General features: G+C 38.4%; 1 protein-coding gene across 1 annotated transcript in view; it reads right to left on the bottom strand.

Moving 5' to 3' along the window:
- The window catches only part of LSS (lanosterol synthase), a 131,662-nt gene that overhangs the window by 39,652 nt on the left and 74,065 nt on the right, over positions 1–17,945 (bottom strand). The window contains exons 13-14 of the mRNA XM_053698896.1: positions 13,453–13,524; positions 13,322–13,372 (exon numbers count right to left, since the gene is read on the bottom strand). Coding sequence (XP_053554871.1) covers positions 13,322–13,372; positions 13,453–13,524 — 123 coding nt within the window. The remainder of the gene's footprint in view (positions 1–13,321; positions 13,373–13,452; positions 13,525–17,945) is intronic.

Raw genomic sequence — 17,945 nt, 5'->3', positions numbered from 1 at the left:
AGCCTTATCTGTATAAAACGTAATATTCCCTTTGGTTTTATTCACACAGCGCATCGGGCCAGCTGTATTGTCACAGCCCGGCCCGACCACGCCATTATACACAGTGCAGCTCGCTCCTGCTGTCAGACAGAGCAGGAGCGAGCTGCACTTTGTGTTATGGCGCGGTCGGGCCGGGCTGTGACTATACAGCTGGAACGATGCGCTGTGTGAATAAAACAGACCCGCTCAGAAGAGCACAGAGAGCGGGTCTGTAAAACAGCCGTTTTTAAAAAAAAATCAAAGGGAATATTACATTTTATACAGATAAGGCTAATATAATGTTATATAATTCTGCACTATGTATTATATTAGAATTATATAACATAATTTTAAGGTTTACTGACACTTTAAATGTGCTTAGGCTATCTGTATTAGGGCAGCATCAATGTATAGGAGGCAGAGTGGAAATTATGTCCACCAGTTCCTATTGCTCTAAAGCCACCAAAAGCTCTACTGAAGAGACTGATATGGACTACGGCTACACCCTAGAACAAAGCAGCACACTCTGGCACTACTTTAAAAATAATAAACTCTTGATTGAAGAATCTAATCTAACACCTCGCAATATTTAGGAGCGCTCAAAAGGCTAAAGGTTAGTAAGTGGACCAAAAACAGAATTTATGTTTACCTGATAAATTACTTTCTCCAACGGTGTGTCCGGTCCACGGCGTCATCCTTACTTGTGGGATATTCTCTTCCCCAACAGGAAATGGCAAAGAGCCCAGCAAAGCTGGTCACATGATCCCTCCTAGGCTCCGCCTACCCCAGTCATTCGACCGACGTTAAGGAGGAATATTTCCATAGGAGAAACCATATGATACCGTGGTGACTGTAGTTAAAGAAAATAAATTATCAGACCTGATTAAAAAACCAGGGCGGGCCGTGGACCGGACACACCGTTGGAGAAAGTAATTTATCAGGTAAACATAAATTCTGTTTTCTCCAACATAGGTGTGTCCGGTCCACGGCGTCATCCTTACTTGTGGGAACCAATACCAAAGCTTTAGGACACGGATGAAGGGAGGGAGCAAATCAGGTCACCTAAATGGAAGGCACCACGGCTTGCAAAACCTTTCTCCCAAAAATAGCCTCAGAAGAAGCAAAAGTATCAAACTTGTAAAATTTGGTAAAAGTGTGCAGTGAAGACCAAGTCGCTGCCCTACATATCTGATCAACAGAAGCCTCGTTCTTGAAGGCCCATGTGGAAGCCACAGCCCTAGTGGAATGAGCTGTGATTCTTTCAGGAGGCTGCCGTCCGGCAGTCTCGTAAGCCAATCTGATGATGCTTTTAATCCAAAAAGAGAGAGAGGTAGAAGTTGCTTTTTGACCTCTCCTTTTACCAGAATAAACAACAAACAAGGAAGATGTTTGTCTAAAATCCTTTGTAGCATCTAAATAGAATTTTAGAGCGCGAACAACATCCAAATTGTGCAACAAACGTTCCTTCTTCGAAACTGGTTTCGGACACAGAGAAGGCACGACTATCTCCTGGTTAATGTTTTTGTTAGAAACAACTTTTGGAAGAAAACCAGGTTTAGTACGTAAAACCACCTTATCTGCATGGAACACCAGATAAGGAGGAGAACACTGCAGAGCAGATAATTCTGAAACTCTTCTAGCAGAAGAAATTGCAACCAAAAACAAAACTTTCCAAGATAATAACTTAATATCAACGGAATGTAAGGGTTCAAACGGAACCCCCTGAAGAACTGAAAGAACTAAGTTGAGACTCCAAGGAGGAGTCAAAGGTTTGTAAACAGGCTTGATTCTAACCAGAGCCTGAACAAAGGCTTGAACATCTGGCACAGCTGCCAGCTTTTTGTGAAGTAACACAGACAAGGCAGAAATCTGTCCCTTCAAGGAACTTGCAGATAATCCTTTTTCCAATCCTTCTTGAAGGAAGGATAGAATCTTAGGAATCTTAACCTTGTCCCAAGGGAATCCTTTAGATTCACACCAACAGATATATTTTTTCCAAATTTTGTGGTTAATTTTTCTAGTTACAGGCTTTCTGGCCTGAACAAGAGTATCAATAACAGAATCTGAGAACCCTCGCTTTGATAAGATCAAGCGTTCAATCTCCAAGCAGTCAGCTGGAGTGAGACCAGATTCGGATGTTCGAACGGACCTTGAACAAGAAGGTCTCGTCTCAAAGGTAGCTTCCATGGTGGAGCCGATGACATATTCACCAGATCTGCATACCAAGTCCTGCGTGGCCACGCAGGAGCTATCAAGATCACTGACGCCCTCTCCTGATTGATCCTGGCTACCAGCCTGGGGATGAGAGGAAACGGCGGGAATACATAAGCTAGATTGAAGGTCCAAGGTGCTACTAGTGCATCTACTAGAGTCGCCTTGGGATCCCTGGATCTGGACCCGTAGCAAGGAACCTTGAAGTTCTGACGAGAGGCCATCAGATCCATGTCTGGAATGCCCCACAGTTGAGTGATTTGGGCAAAGATTTCCGGATGGAGTTCCCACTCCCCCGGATGCAATGTCTGACGACTCAGAAAATCCGCTTCCCAATTTTCCACTCCTGGGATGTGGATTGCAGACAGGTGGCAGGAGCGAGTCTCCGCCCATTGAATGATTTTGGTCACTTCTTCCATCGCCAGGGAACTCCTTGTTCCCCCCTGATGGTTGATGTACGCAACAGTCGTCATGTTGTCTGATTGAAACCGTATGAACTTGGCCCTCGCTAGCTGAGGCCAAGCCTTGAGAGCATTGAATATCGCTCTCAGTTCCAGAATATTTATCGGTAGAAGAGATTCTTCCCGAGACCAAAGACCCTGAGCTTTCAGGGATCCCCAGACCGCGCCCCAGCCCATCAGACTGGCGTCGGTCGTGACAATGACCCACTCTGGTCTGCGGAAGGTCATCCCTTGTGACAGGTTGTCCAGGGACAGCCACCAACGGAGTGAGTCTCTGGTCCTCTGATTTACTTGTATCTTCGGAGACAAGTCTGTATAGTCCCCATTCCACTGACTGAGCATACACAGTTGTAATGGTCTTAGATGAATGCGCGCAAAAGGAACTATGTCCATTGCCGCTACCATCAAACCTATCACTTCCATGCACTGCACTATGGAAGGAAGAGGAACGGAATGAAGTATCCGACAAGAGTTTAGAAGTTTTGTTTTTCTGGCCTCTGTCAGAAAAATCCTCATTTCTAAGGAGTCTATTATTGTTCCCAAGAAGGGAACTCTTGTCGACGGAGATAGAGAACTCTTTTCCACGTTCACTTTCCATCCGTGAGATCTGAGAAAGGCCAGGACTATGTCCGTGTGAGCCTTTGCTTGAGGAAGGGACGACGCTTGAATCAGAATGTCGTCCAAGTAAGGTACTACTGCAATGCCCCTTGGTCTTAGCACCGCTAGAAGGGACCCTAGTACCTTTGTGAAAATCCTTGGAGCAGTGGCTAATCCGAAAGGAAGCGCCACGAACTGGTAATGCTTGTCCAGGAATGCGAACCTTAGGAACCGATGATGTTCCTTGTGGATAGGAATATGTAGATACGCATCCTTTAAATCCACCGTGGTCATGAATTGACCTTCCTGGATGGAAGGAAGAATTGTTCGAATGGTTTCCATTTTGAACGATGGAACCTTGAGAAACTTGTTTAAGATCTTGAGATCTAAGATTGGTCTGAACGTTCCCTCTTTTTTGGGAACTATGAACAGATTGGAGTAGAACCCCATCCCTTGTTCTCCTAATGGAACAGGATGAATCACTCCCATTTTTAACAGGTCTTCTACACAATGTAAGAATGCCTGTCTTTTTATGTGGTCTGAAGACAACTGAGACCTGTGGAACCTCCCCCTTGGGGGAAGCCCCTTGAATTCCAGAAGATAACCTTGGGAGACTATTTCTAGTGCCCAAGGATCCAGAACATCTCTTGCCCAAGCCTGAGCCAAGAGAGAGAGTCTGCCCCCCACCAGATCCGGTCCCGGATCGGGGGCCAACATTTCATGCTGTTTTGGTAGCAGTGGCAGGTTTCTTGGCCTGCTTTCCCTTGTTCCAGCCTTGCATTGGTCTCCAAGCTGGCTTGGCTTGAGAAGTATTACCCTCTTGCTTAGAGGACGTAGCACTTTGGGCTGGTCCGTTTCTACGAAAGGGACGAAAATTAGGTTTATTTTTGGCCTTGAAAGACCGATCCTGAGGAAGGGCGTGGCCCTTACCCCCAGTGATATCAGAGATAATCTCTTTCAAGTCAGGGCCAAACAGCGTTTTCCCCTTGAAAGGAATGTTAAGTAGTTTGTTCTTGGAAGACGCATCAGCTGACCAAGATTTCAACCAAAGCGCTCTGCGCGCCACAATAGCAAACCCAGAATTCTTAGCCGCTAACCTAGCCAATTGCAAAGTGGCGTCTAGGGTGAAAGAATTAGCCAATTTGAGAGCACGGATTCTGTCCATAATCTCCTCATAAGGAGGAGAATCACTATCGACCGCCTTTACTAGCTCATCGAACCAGAAACACGCGGCTGTAGTGACAGGGACAATGCATGAAATTGGTTGTAGAAGGTAACCCTGCTGAACAAACATCTTTTTAAGTAAACCTTCTAATTTTTTATCCATAGGATCTTTGAAAGCACAACTATCTTCTATGGGTATAGTGGTGCGTTTGTTTAAAGTGGAAACCGCTCCCTCGACCTTGGGGACTGTCTGCCATAAGTCCTTTCTGGGGTCGACCATAGGAAACAATTTTTTAAATATGGGGGGAGGGACGAAAGGTATACCGGGCCTTTCCCATTCTTTATTTACAATGTCCGCCACCCGCTTGGGTATAGGAAAAGCTTCGGGGAGCCCCGGGACCTCTAGGAACTTGTCCATTTTACATAGTTTCTCTGGGATGATCAAATTCTCACAATCATCCAGAGCGGATAATACCTCCTTAAGCAGAGCGCGGAGATGTTCCAACTTAAATTTAAATGTAATCACATCGGGTTCAGCTTGTTGAGAAATTTTCCCTGAATCTGAAATTTCTCCCTCAGACAAAACCTCCCTGGCCCCATCAGACTGGTGTAGGGGCATTTCAGAACCATTATCATCAGCGTCGTCATGCTCTTCAGTATCTAAAACAGAGCAGTCGCGCTTACGCTGATAAGTGGGCATTTTGGCTAAAATGTTTTTGATAGAATTATCCATTACAGCCGTTAATTGTTGCATAGTAAGGAGTATTGGCGCGCTAGATGTACTAGGGGCCTCCTGAGTGGGCAAGACTCGTGTAGACGAAGGAGGGAATGATGCAGTACCATGCTTACTCCCCTCACTTGAGGAATCATCTTGGGCATCATTTTCATTGTCACATAAATCACATATATTTAAATGAGAAGGAACCCTGGCTTCCCCACATTCAGAACACAATCTATCTGGTAGTTCAGACATGTTAAACAGGCATAAACTTGATAACAAAGTACAAAAAACGTTTTAAAATAAAACCGTTACTGTCACTTTAAATTTTAAACTGAACACACTTTATTACTGCAATTGCGAAAAAATATGAAGGAATTGTTCAAAATTCACCAAAATTTCACCACAGTGTCTTAAAGCCTTAAAAGTATTGCACACCAAATTTGGAAGCTTTAACCCTTAAAATAACGGAACCGGAGCCGTTTTTAACTTTAACCCCTTTACAGTCCCTGGTATCTGCTTTGCTGAGACCCAACCAAGCCCAAAGGGGAATACGATACCAAATGACGCCTTCAGAAAGTCTTTTCTATGTATCAGAGCTCCTCACACATGCGACTGCATGTCATGCCTCTCAAAAACAAGTGCGCAATACCGGCGCGAAAATGAGGCTCTGCCTATGATTAGGGAAAGCCCCTAAAGAATAAGGTGTCTAAAACAGTGCCTGCCGATATAATTTTACCAAAATACCCAGATTAAATGATTCCTCAAGGCTAAATATGTGTAATATATGAATCGATTTAGCCCAGAAAAAGTCTACAGTCTTAATAAGCCCTTGTGAAGCCCTTATTTACTATCTTAATAAACATGGCTTACCGGATCCCATAGGGAAAATGACAGCTTCCAGCATTACATCGTCTTGTTAGAATGTGTCATACCTCAAGCAGCAAGAGACTGCTCACTGTTCCCCCAACTGAAGTTAATTCCTCTCAACAGTCCTGTGTGGAACAGCCATGGATTTTAGTAACGGTTGCTAAAATCATTTTCCTCATACAAACAGAAATCTTCATCTCTTTTCTGTTTCAGAGTAAATAGTACATACCAGCACTATTTTAAAATAACAAACTCTTGATTGAATAATAAAAACTACAGTTAAACACTAAAAAACTCTAAGCCATCTCCGTGGAGATGTTGCCTGTACAACGGCAAAGAGAATGACTGGGGTAGGCGGAGCCTAGGAGGGATCATGTGACCAGCTTTGCTGGGCTCTTTGCCATTTCCTGTTGGGGAAGAGAATATCCCACAAGTAAGGATGACGCCGTGGACCGGACACACCTATGTTGGAGAAAGACAGTTATAATTAAACCATCAATACTAGTAATGTAGATAAATAAATAAGACATTAATTAACATAGAGGTAATATCATTATAGCATATGATGTATAACTAAGAGGTAACGTTAGTGAAGGTTAAAACCCATATAGGCAGATAAGGAAACACAATACCCAAATAAGAAAAGAGTAATAATTTATTAAACCTAAACAGTAGTGCAAATATATGAGCTCAATATCTGCTACCTAAATTGATGACAAATTGATAAAGAACATATAAAGAAATTTCAGACGTCTCCGAAATAAAAAAAGCTAAAAAATATGTTGAGAATAAAATATATTGCCACCACTAAAAAAAGGATTCGGCCAGATGGTAACAAACAAGTATCTGAAAAAATTGTTACTGAAGTTCACACAGTCTGATTAAAAAACGTGTTGATCCTTAGGCACAACGGTGTATTTTTACCTGGCTACTAAGGAGTGGTATAGACCCAGAGGACAGCCAGCTCGATTAGCCGTTCAACCTCCATGTAGTCTCTTCCTCCAGCCGTTATGGTCACGTGGAAAGGGTCTGTTAGACTACTCAGCTCCTATTGGTCAGTGTCGCTTACACACGTTCTCCAGCTGATCCGTATCTCCGCTCTCTGTTAGACTAGAGAGAGAAAAAGAAGTATCCGCCCTTAGTGCAAATTGCACGCTGGATACTCGTATAGTCTTTGTGACTTGCTTGAAATAAAACTTATTGCAATGGTTGGTGTCACTATCCAGTGATGGAACAAGGCAGGTTCATCAATAAGCCAAACGAAGGCTCCAGTTAGTTGTACCAGCTGATATGTCAACTTTAAAGAGGTCCTGTGTCAAATCCCAATGACACCTCTGTTAACACAGAGAGTATAAATGAGTAAAACAGTGAAAATAATTCTGGCTGCATCTACTTTAAAACATCAACGCGTTTCTCCCTACATGAGGGTTTTTTCAAGATGAGAAATTGCAGTCCAGGGCTCCCTTTTAAATCTGTCCCAACTTTTTCATTGTTTAAAATTCTTAATCATTATTAAAGGTGGTATTGACAATATTTTCCCAAAAGAACGAAAAGGTGGTATAGGCAATATACAGACAGGAAAAAAACTAAACTAAAATTATTATAGTCACATGCCAAACTGATACTTTTTATATAGAGTGATTTGTTATAAAGTGAAATGTTATATGTTCCACAAATATATATATATATATATATATATATAAAAAAATGAATAAATAAGTGTTAATCTTAACTGTGATAAAATACTAAGTGACTTTTTCATTAAGGAAAAGTATATATGTTACTAGTGTAAGGTGCTTAAAGTTACACCATTCTCAATTTATTTAATAATATCAAATGTGGTGAATATAAAATTAACCCTTTGATTACTTAATCTAATAAAAAAGGTGACATGTCCAATTCTGAGTTTAAACCGACCGGGTAAAGAGTATTATATTTATAAATATACTCTGTCTCTTTTATTCGGAGATATTTATCTATATTACCTCCCTTCCAATTTAATTTAATGTTATGTATACCACAGTATTTAAGATTGCTTACTCTCCCTCCATAAACTTCTTTAAAATGCTTATAGAGTCTTGTATCTTCTGCCTCCTTTTCAATACAGAGGATATACTCTCTAATCCTATCTTTTAACATTCTTTTGGTTTCACCAAAGTAAATTAAATTACAAGTACACTGCAGTACATAGATTACTCCCTTAGTTGTACATCTAATTAGATCTTTTATCACCAATTCTTCTCCTATGGTAGGTATAATAATTGTACACTTTTTACAGCTATATTGTACACTTTTTACAGCTATATTATTTATTTCTCTCCTCTCGTTATCCATTATGGAAGACATCTTTGAATTTAGGGATAATATGTATAAAGTACTATCTGAATATAAAGAGTGGGATTATGCAAATTGCCCTAGCTTTGAGAATCTAGACGATATTATGAAAAATTTGGAGAAAACTTTAATTAGAGAACTAAAACAAAAAACAGAAATTTTGTTTCTAAATAAATATATAAATATAGGTTTAATCCCAAAAGGTTTGAAATTAGTTAAGACTTGTTCTTTCCCTCTTAAAGAGGAATTCCAAACAGAGTGGGAAGGGGTTTTAAATAAAGCTTCTACTGATTTAATGTACATTCTTAAAAGATCTAGAAAAGACACTATCTCTGATCTAGAAAAAGAAATAATAGAATTAAAAGAAAAACTCAAAGATTAAAAACCTTTAACAAAGTTTAAAGAAAAACAAAAGGTAATGATTGAAAGATTGGATACATTAAATAAAGATATTTTAAGAACTAAATGGAAGAAATTAGAAAGAGATACAATTAATTAAAAATCTGATATAATTGAAACTAATGTTCAAAATATAGAAATAGCAAAAACCCAAAATCAATGGACTGAGGTACATTCTAAGAAGAAAAAAGAGAAAAAGAACCACATTCAACCTAAAAATTATGATCATACAAATAGGAGATTGAATGATTCATGGAGACCAGGTCCCTATAATGTAGTTAGAAATATATACAATAGAGATGATTTTTTTTATCAAAACAGACATGAACAACACATGAATCAACACTATTATTATAGAAATAATAGGAATTATGATAATAGATACTATGAGACTAGACCAAGGCCTTATAGAAATGAAAGACAGCATTGGAAAAATGATAACAGATGGCAGGTACCAGTGGAAAATAGATATACACCGCTAAAACAATATAAGACAGAAACACCAAAACAAAAAGAAATTAAGACTCATATTTTAGAGACCAGCCCTCTGAGGGAGGGCACATCAAGGGATATAATAAGACAAAATCCCAAAATAAGTTGGACAAACAAAAAAGACCTCTAGAGGAACAAGAGGAAGTGGAACAAATAAAAAGGAGTAAAAAGATGGAGGTAAAGAAAAATGGGGTTTTTAACATCAGTAGTACAAAATTAAAAGAAGATGAGGAAAGAATCCTTAGCTTTGGATTATCTTTTGCCCCTAGTACAAGTAAATAGTTTCAACACACATATACATGTTAAAAAATTCATTAGAAACCTCACACTAAAACGCTACTTCATGAAAAGTCCTCTAGAAAAATCCACTAATAGTGTAACAAGTGTTACTCAAGAAAAATTTATTCACACTAAATTGCAAAACAAATCCACTTTTAACCCGACATTTGCCAAAGGGAGTAACCTGGAAACCTTTGAATTATTGGTACTAAGAGATCTAAAGAAAAGTCAGCCATCTAAGTATACTAAATCAAATATGACTAAAAAGGATAGACTTATACTAGATAATTTAAAGAAGAATAAAGATGTAACCATAAAGCCTGCTGATAAGGGTGGCGGGATTGTAATTATGGATACAACCCATTATGAAAGAGAAGCTTTAAGATTACTCAACGATACTAAAACATATAAAAAATTAAATCTCAATCCAACTAACAAATTTGCAGCTAAGCTTAAAAAGATCATTGCAGAAGGTAAAAAAATTAGGAATTTTAAACAGCAAGGAATCAGATTTCCTAGACCTAAAATATCCCCAAATCCCTGTATTCTTGCCTAAGATTCATAAAGACCTAACTAACCCACCAGGCAGGCCAATTATTTCAGGAATAGGGGCACTCTCCTCGAACCTATCTCAATACGTAGATTCCTTTCTACAAAAATATGTTAAAAACTTAAACTCATACCTGAGAGACTCCACCCAGGTGCTAAATATTCTGGATACCATTAAATGGGAAAAAGATCTATTTTTGGTAACCTGTGATGTAACTTCACTTTATACAATAATCAATCATGAGATGGGTCTACAGGCAATAAATATCTCGATGAAGATCTAGAAATTAAATCAGAACAAAAAGGTTTTTTATTGAAGAGCATTGCTTTCATACTAAAAAATAATTATTTTGTATTTAATAAAAAATTCTACCTACAGATTGAGGGTACAGCAATGGGCACGAGGTTTGCACAAAGCTATGCTAATTTGTTCATGGAAAACTGGGAAGAAGGTTTTTTTTCAGGACAATAGCTATGGTGCAAACCTCGTGCTCTATAGAAGGTACATTGATGATATTTTGATTGTTTGGAGAGGTTCAGAATCAGATCTAATTGAAATGTTTAATTGTATGAACAGAAATAATAAGGATCTAGTTTTTACATTTAATTTTAGTCAGGATTCCATAATTTTCCAGGACTTAGAGATTATGGTGTGTAATAATATTGAAACTAAAACTCACTTTAAAAAGGTTGACTAATAGCTTTATACATGCTGAAAGCTGCCATTTAAAACAATGGAAACATAATATCCCCATTGGACAAAGTTTAGTACTCTTTACCCGGTCGGTTTAAACTCAGAATTGGACATTTCACCTTTTTTTTTTTAGATTACGTAATCAAAGGATTAATTTTATATTCACCACATTTAATATTATTAAATAAATTGAGAATGGTGTAACTTTAAGCACCTTACACTAGTAACATATATACTTTTCCTTAATGAAAAAATCACTTAGTATTTTATCACAGTTAAGATTAACACTTATTTATTCATATATATATATATATATATATATATATATATATATATATATATATATATATATATATATATATATATATATATATATATATATATATATATATATATATATATGTATATATATACTGTATATATATATATATATATATATATATATATATATATATATATATATATATATATATATATATATAAAATTTATATTTGTGGAAGATATAACATTTCACTTTATAACAAATCACTCTGTATAAAAAGTATCACTTTGGCATGTGATTATAATAATTTTAGTTTAGTTTTTTTCCTGTCAGAATATTGCCTATACCACCTTTTTGTTCTTTTGGGAAAATATTGCCAATACCACCTTTAATAATGATTAAGAATTTTAACCAATGAAAAAGTTGGGACAGATTTAAAAGGAAGCCCTGGACTGCAATTTCTCATCTTGAAAAAGCCCTCATGTAGGGAGAAACACGTTGATGTTTTAAAGTAGATGCAGCCAGAATTATTTTCACTGTTTTAATCATTTATACTCTCTGTGTTAACAGAGGTGTCATTGGGATGTGACACAGGACCTCTTTAAAGTTGACATATCAGCTGGTACAACTAACTGGAGCCTTCGTTTGGTTTATTGCTGAACCTGCCTTGTTCCATCAATGGGTAGTGACACCAAGCATTGCAATAAGTTTTATTTCAAGCAAGTCACAAAGACTATACGAGTATCCAGGCGGATACTTCTTTTTCTCTCTCTAGTCTGACAGAGAGCGGACATACGGATCAGCTGGAGAACGTGTGTAAGCGACACTGACCAATAGGAGCTGAGTAGTCTAACAGACCCTTTCACGTGACCATAACGGATGGAGGAAGAGACTACACAGAGGTTGAACGGCTAATCGAGCTGGCTGTCCTCTGGGTCTATACCACTCCTGAGTAGCCAGGTAAAAATACACCGTTGTGCCTAAGGATCGACACGTTTTTTAATCAGACTGTGTGAACTTCAGCTGTTACCCTTATCTGAAGTTTGTAACAATTTTTTCAGATACTTGTTTGTTACCATCTGGCCGAATCCTTTATTTAGTGGTGGCAATATATTTTATTCTCAACATATTTTTTAGCTTTTTTATATCGGAGACGTCCGAAATATCTTTTTATGTTCTTTATCAATTTGTCATCAATTTAGGTAGCAGATATTGAGCTCATATATTTGCACTACTGTTTAGGTATAATAAATTATTGCTCTTTTATTATTTGGGTATTGTGTTTCCTTATCTGCTTATATGGGTTTTACCCTTCACTAACATTACCTCTTAGTTATACATCATATGCTATAATGATATTACCTCTATATTAATTAATGTCTTATTTATTTATCTAAATTACTAGTATTGATGGTTTAATTATAACTGTCTGTTGGTCAACTTACTAACCTTTAGCCTTTTGAGCGCTCCTAAATATTGTGTTGTGTCTAACTTTGTATTTATCCTAATTGTAGGGGATCTTTTAGGGTTTAGGAGTTTGGTTATTCATATTTTTGCACACAATCCTGAGATTTTTAGTGTAATCTAACACCTCACTTTACCTCTTCCTAGTACTAACGTAGGCAAAGAGAATGACTGGAGTGGGAGGGAAGGGAGGAGCTATATATAGTAGCTCTGCTATGGTGCTCTTTGCCTCCTCCTGCTGACCAGGAGGTGAAATCTCACAAGTAAGGATGATGATCCGTGGACTCATCGTGTCTTTAAAAAGAAATTAGCATATGAGCCTACCTAGGTTTAGCTTTCCACAGAGAATACCAAGATACAAGTACATTGAAAAGTTGTTTAAAATTGCATGCCCTATCTGAGTCATGAAAGTTTCATTTTGACTAGACTGTCCCTTTAACTGGCTTTGGCAAATTAGATTATTATTATGATTATTATCATTTATTTGTATAGTGCCACAAAATGTCTTAGTGCTGGTTATAAAAGTAGAGAGACACAGATTCGTGTTAAGACAAAACAAGTCATTACAGTAGGAGCAGGTTCCTGTTCCAAAGAGCTTACAGTCTATAGACTATATCTTTTGAGTCACATGAGTCAGTGATATAAAACCTTTATTTTTTATTTTTAAATGATAAAACAGTACAGATTTAAAACAAACAAAAAACTATCTAATGTGATTGTGTAGTATTGTAATGTAAATTATTAGCATTGTAATGTGGATGAATAGGTGGAATTACCATTCTGCAGCCATCCCCGCAAAACAAATTACCTTGTTCATCTGTCTGTAGTACTTTTCATAATTAGGAGGGTTATCTGGAATCTGCAACGCAAAAGGTAATTAGAAAACATCTAACCCTGTTTGCTCCTTTACCATTATCTCTCCTCCTACTTCACTCTCACCTGTGAGATACGAAGAAATTCATGTGCATTTTTCAAACTATTTTGAAACTGCTTTTGGTGATGAGCTCCAGCCTGTAGACAGACAGAACGCAGAGACATATGAGACAAGTGTTCTGACAGATGGGACAACAAGAGACATGTAGTACATACAATCAAACAGACCAAGATAAACACAATCACTTCATGATACACAGGGAATACCAGTGTCATGAAAACACCTATGTCAGTGTAAGAATATAGTTATACAGAGTTAAAATAGAAAATATGGTTAAAAAAAGCCATTTTGTGAAAAAGATTGTATTCCATCTGTAAAACGCAAGGCCATTTAATTTTTGTAAGCTCTTCAGAACTTAATTTTAATATATTATACAACTGTAATACCTATAAAAACACTATTTGCATATACTTATAAAGTTTAAAATATTATAAAGGTATTCTCCAACCTAAAAAACATAATTTATGTAAGAACTTACCTGATAAATTCATTTCTTTCATATTAGCAAGAGTCCATGAGCTAGTGACGTATGGGATATACATTCCAACCAGGAGGGGCAAAGTTTCCCAAACCTCAAAATGCCTATAAATACACCCCTCACCACACCCACACATCAGTTTAACGAATAGCCAAGAAGTGGGGTGATAAGAAAAAAGTGCGAAGCATAAATATAAGGAATTGGAATAATTGTGCTTTATACAAAAAAATCATAACCACCACAAAAAAGGGTGGGCCTCATGGACTCTTGCTAAGAAATGAATTTATCAGGTAAGTTCTTACATAAATTATGTTTTCTTTCATGTAATTAGCAAGAGTCCATGAGCTAGTGACGTATAAGATAATGACTACCCAAGATGTGGATCTTCCACGCAAGAGTCACTAGAGAGGGAGGGATAAAATAAAGACAGCCAATTCCGCTGAAAATAATCCACACCCAAACAAAGTTTAAAACTTATAATGAAAAAAACTGAAATTATAAGCAGAAGAATCAAACTGAAACAGCTGCCTGAAGTACTTTTCTACCAAAAACTGCTTCAGAAGAAGAAAACACATCAAAATGGTAGAATTTAGTAAAAGTATGCAAAGAAGACCAAGTTGCTGCTTTGCAAATCTGAACAACCGAAGCTTCATTCCTAAACGCCCAGGAAGTAAAAACTGATTTGTGGGTGTGGTGAGGGGTGTATTTATAGGCATTTTGAGGTTTGGGAAACTTTGCCCCTCCTGGTAGGAATGTATATCCCATACGTCACTAGCTCATGGACTCTTGCTAATTACATGAAAGAAATACAAATTTCTTCTTCAAATGGCAGCAAGCGGTGGTAGGCAGGGACAGAGAGACCCACACACAGGTAGAGACAGACTAACTCAGACAGATATACAAAACCAGAGGCAGACACACACACAAACACACAGGCAGAGCAGACTAACTCAGACAGATAGACAAAACCAGAGGCAGACACTCACACACACAGGTAGAGACAGACTAACTCAGACAGATAGACAAAAACAGAGGCAGACACAAAGACATGCAGACACACACAGGTAGAGACAGACTAACTCAGACAGATAGATAAAACCAGAGGCAGACACACACACACAGGTAGAGCAGACTAACTCAGACAGAAAGACAAACCCAGAGGCAGATACACACACCCACACACAGGTAGAGACAGACTAACTCAGACAGATAAAACCAGAGGCAGACACGTAGACATGCAGACACACACACACAGGTAGAGACAGACTAACTCAGACAGATAGACAAAACCAGAGGCAGACATGTAGACATGCAGACACGCACACACAGGTAGATACAGATTAACTCAGACAGATAGACAAAACCAGAGGCAGACACACACACAGGTAGAGACAGACTAACTCAGACAGATAGACAAAACCAGAGGCAGACACACACACACACACACACACACAGGTAGAGACAGACTAACTCAGACAGATAGACAAAACCAGAGGCAGACACAAACAACATACAGGTAGAGAAAGACTAACTCTGACAGATAGATAAAACTAGAGACAGACACACACACACACACACACACACACACAGGTAGAGACAGAGTAACTCAGACAAATAGATAAAACTAGAGGCACACACACACAGGTAGAGACAGACTAACTCAGATAGATACAGAGCAAAAAGATGCCTGGCACCAAACCTTACGGGAAAACTTTATTAACATTCAAAAAAAGGGAAATGGGAACGGAAGACAGATAATTGTATACGATGGAGAAGACTGTGAAAATATGCTTTATACACACAGTTTAAAACACTGAAACAGAAAAGCTTGGTGAATATAGAACTCGCTTATAGGGAAGAAGAACTAAATAAAACCTCATCAGATATTGTATCAACACACACACACACACACAGGTAGAGACAGACTAACTCAGACAGATAGATAAAACTAGAGGCAGACACACACACACACACAGGTAGAGACAGATTAATAAGCGCTGTCTCAGGACTTATCTGTATATAGTGATTGACAAATGAGCGCTGTCTCAGGACTTATCTGTATATAGAGAGACAGATTAACTCAGACAGATAGATAAAACCAGACGCAGACACAAACAACATACAGGTAGAGACAGACTAACTCTGACAGACAGATAAAACTAGAGGCAGACACACACACACACACACAGGTAGAGACAGACTAACTCTGACAGACAGATAAAACTAGAGGCAGACACACACACACAGGTAGAGACAGACTAACTCAGACAGATAGATAAAACCAGAGGCAGACACACAGAGACAGACTAACTCAGACAGATAGACAAAACCAGAGGCAGACACACACACACACACAGGTAAATATAAATAAAACCAGAGGCAGACACACACACACACACAAACAGGTAGAGACAGAGTAACTCAGACAAATAGATAAAACTAGAGGCACACACACACAGGTAGAGACAGACTAACTCAGACAGATACAGAGCAAAAAGATGCCTGGCACCAAACCTTACGGGAAAACTTTATTAACATTCAAAAAAAGGGAAATGGGAACGGAAGACAGATAATTGTATACGATGGAGAAGACTGTGAAAAACATAATTTATGCTTACCTGATAAATTCCTTTCTTCTGTAGTGTGATCAGTCCACGGGTCATCATTACTTCTGGGATATTACTCCTCCCCAACAGGAAGTGCAAGAGGATTCACCCAGCAGAGCTGCATATAGCTCCTCCCCTCTACGTCACTCCCAGTCATTCGACCAAGGACCAACGAGAAAGGAAAAGCCAAGGGTGAAGTGGTGACTGGAGTATAAATTAAAAAATATTTACCTGCCTTAAAAACAGGGCGGGCCGTGGACTGATCACACTACAGAAGAAAGGAATTTATCAGGTAAGCATAAATTATGTTTTCTTCTGTTAAGTGTGATCAGTCCACGGGTCATCATTACTTCTGGGATACCAATACCAAAGCAAAAGTACACGGATGACGGGAGGGATAGGCAGGCTCTTTATACAGAAGGAACCACTGCCTGAAGAACCTTTCTCCCAAAAATAGCCTCCGATGAAGCAAAAGTGTCAAATTTGTAAAATTTGGAAAAAGTATGAAGCGAAGACCAAGTTGCAGCCTTGCAAATCTGTTCAACAGAGGCCTCATTCTTGAAGGCCCAAGTGGAAGCCACAGCTCTAGTAGAATGAGCTGTAATTCTTTCAGGAGGCTGCTGTCCAGCAGTCTCATAAGCTAAACGAATTATGCTACGAAGCCAAAAAGAAAGAGAGGTAGCGGAAGCTTTTTGACCTCTCCTCTGCCCAGAGTAAATGACAAACAGAGAAGACGTTTGTCGAAATTCCTTAGTTGCCTGTAAGTAAAATTTTAGAGCACGGACTACATCCAGGTTGTGCAGTAGACGTTCTTTCTTTGAAGAAGGATTTGGGCATAAAGAAGGAACAACAATCTCTTGATTGATATTCCTGTTAGTAACTACCTTAGGTAAGAACCCAGGTTTAGTACGCAGGACTACCTTATCCGAATGAAAAATCAAATAAGGAGAATCACAATGTAAGGCTGATAATTCAGAGACTCTTCGAGCCGAGGAAATAGCCATTAAAAATAGAACTTTCCAAGATAACAACTTTATATCAATGGAATGAAGGGGTTCAAACGGAACGCCCTGTAAAACATTAAGAACAAGGTTTAAACTCCATGGTGGAGCAACAGTTTTAAACACAGGCTTAATCCTGGCCAAAGCCTGACAAAAAGCCTGGACGTCAGGAACTTCTGACAGACGTTTGTGTAACAGAATGGACAGAGCTGAGATCTGTCCCTTTAATGAACTAGCAGATAAACCCTTTTCTAAACCTTCTTGTAGAAAAGACAATATCCTAGGAATCCTAACCTTACTCCAAGAGTAACCTTTGGATTCACACCAATATAGGTATTTACGCCATATCTTATGGTAAATCTTTCTGGTAACAGGTTTCCTAGCCTGTATTAAGGTATCAATAACTGACTCAG

This window comes from Bombina bombina, chromosome 1, assembly GCF_027579735.1.
Source record: "Bombina bombina isolate aBomBom1 chromosome 1, aBomBom1.pri, whole genome shotgun sequence".
In the NCBI taxonomy this organism is placed as follows: Eukaryota; Metazoa; Chordata; class Amphibia; order Anura; family Bombinatoridae; genus Bombina; species Bombina bombina.
The sequence above is the reverse complement of the archived record's forward strand: the minus strand, read 5'-3'. Positions and strand labels throughout refer to the sequence as shown.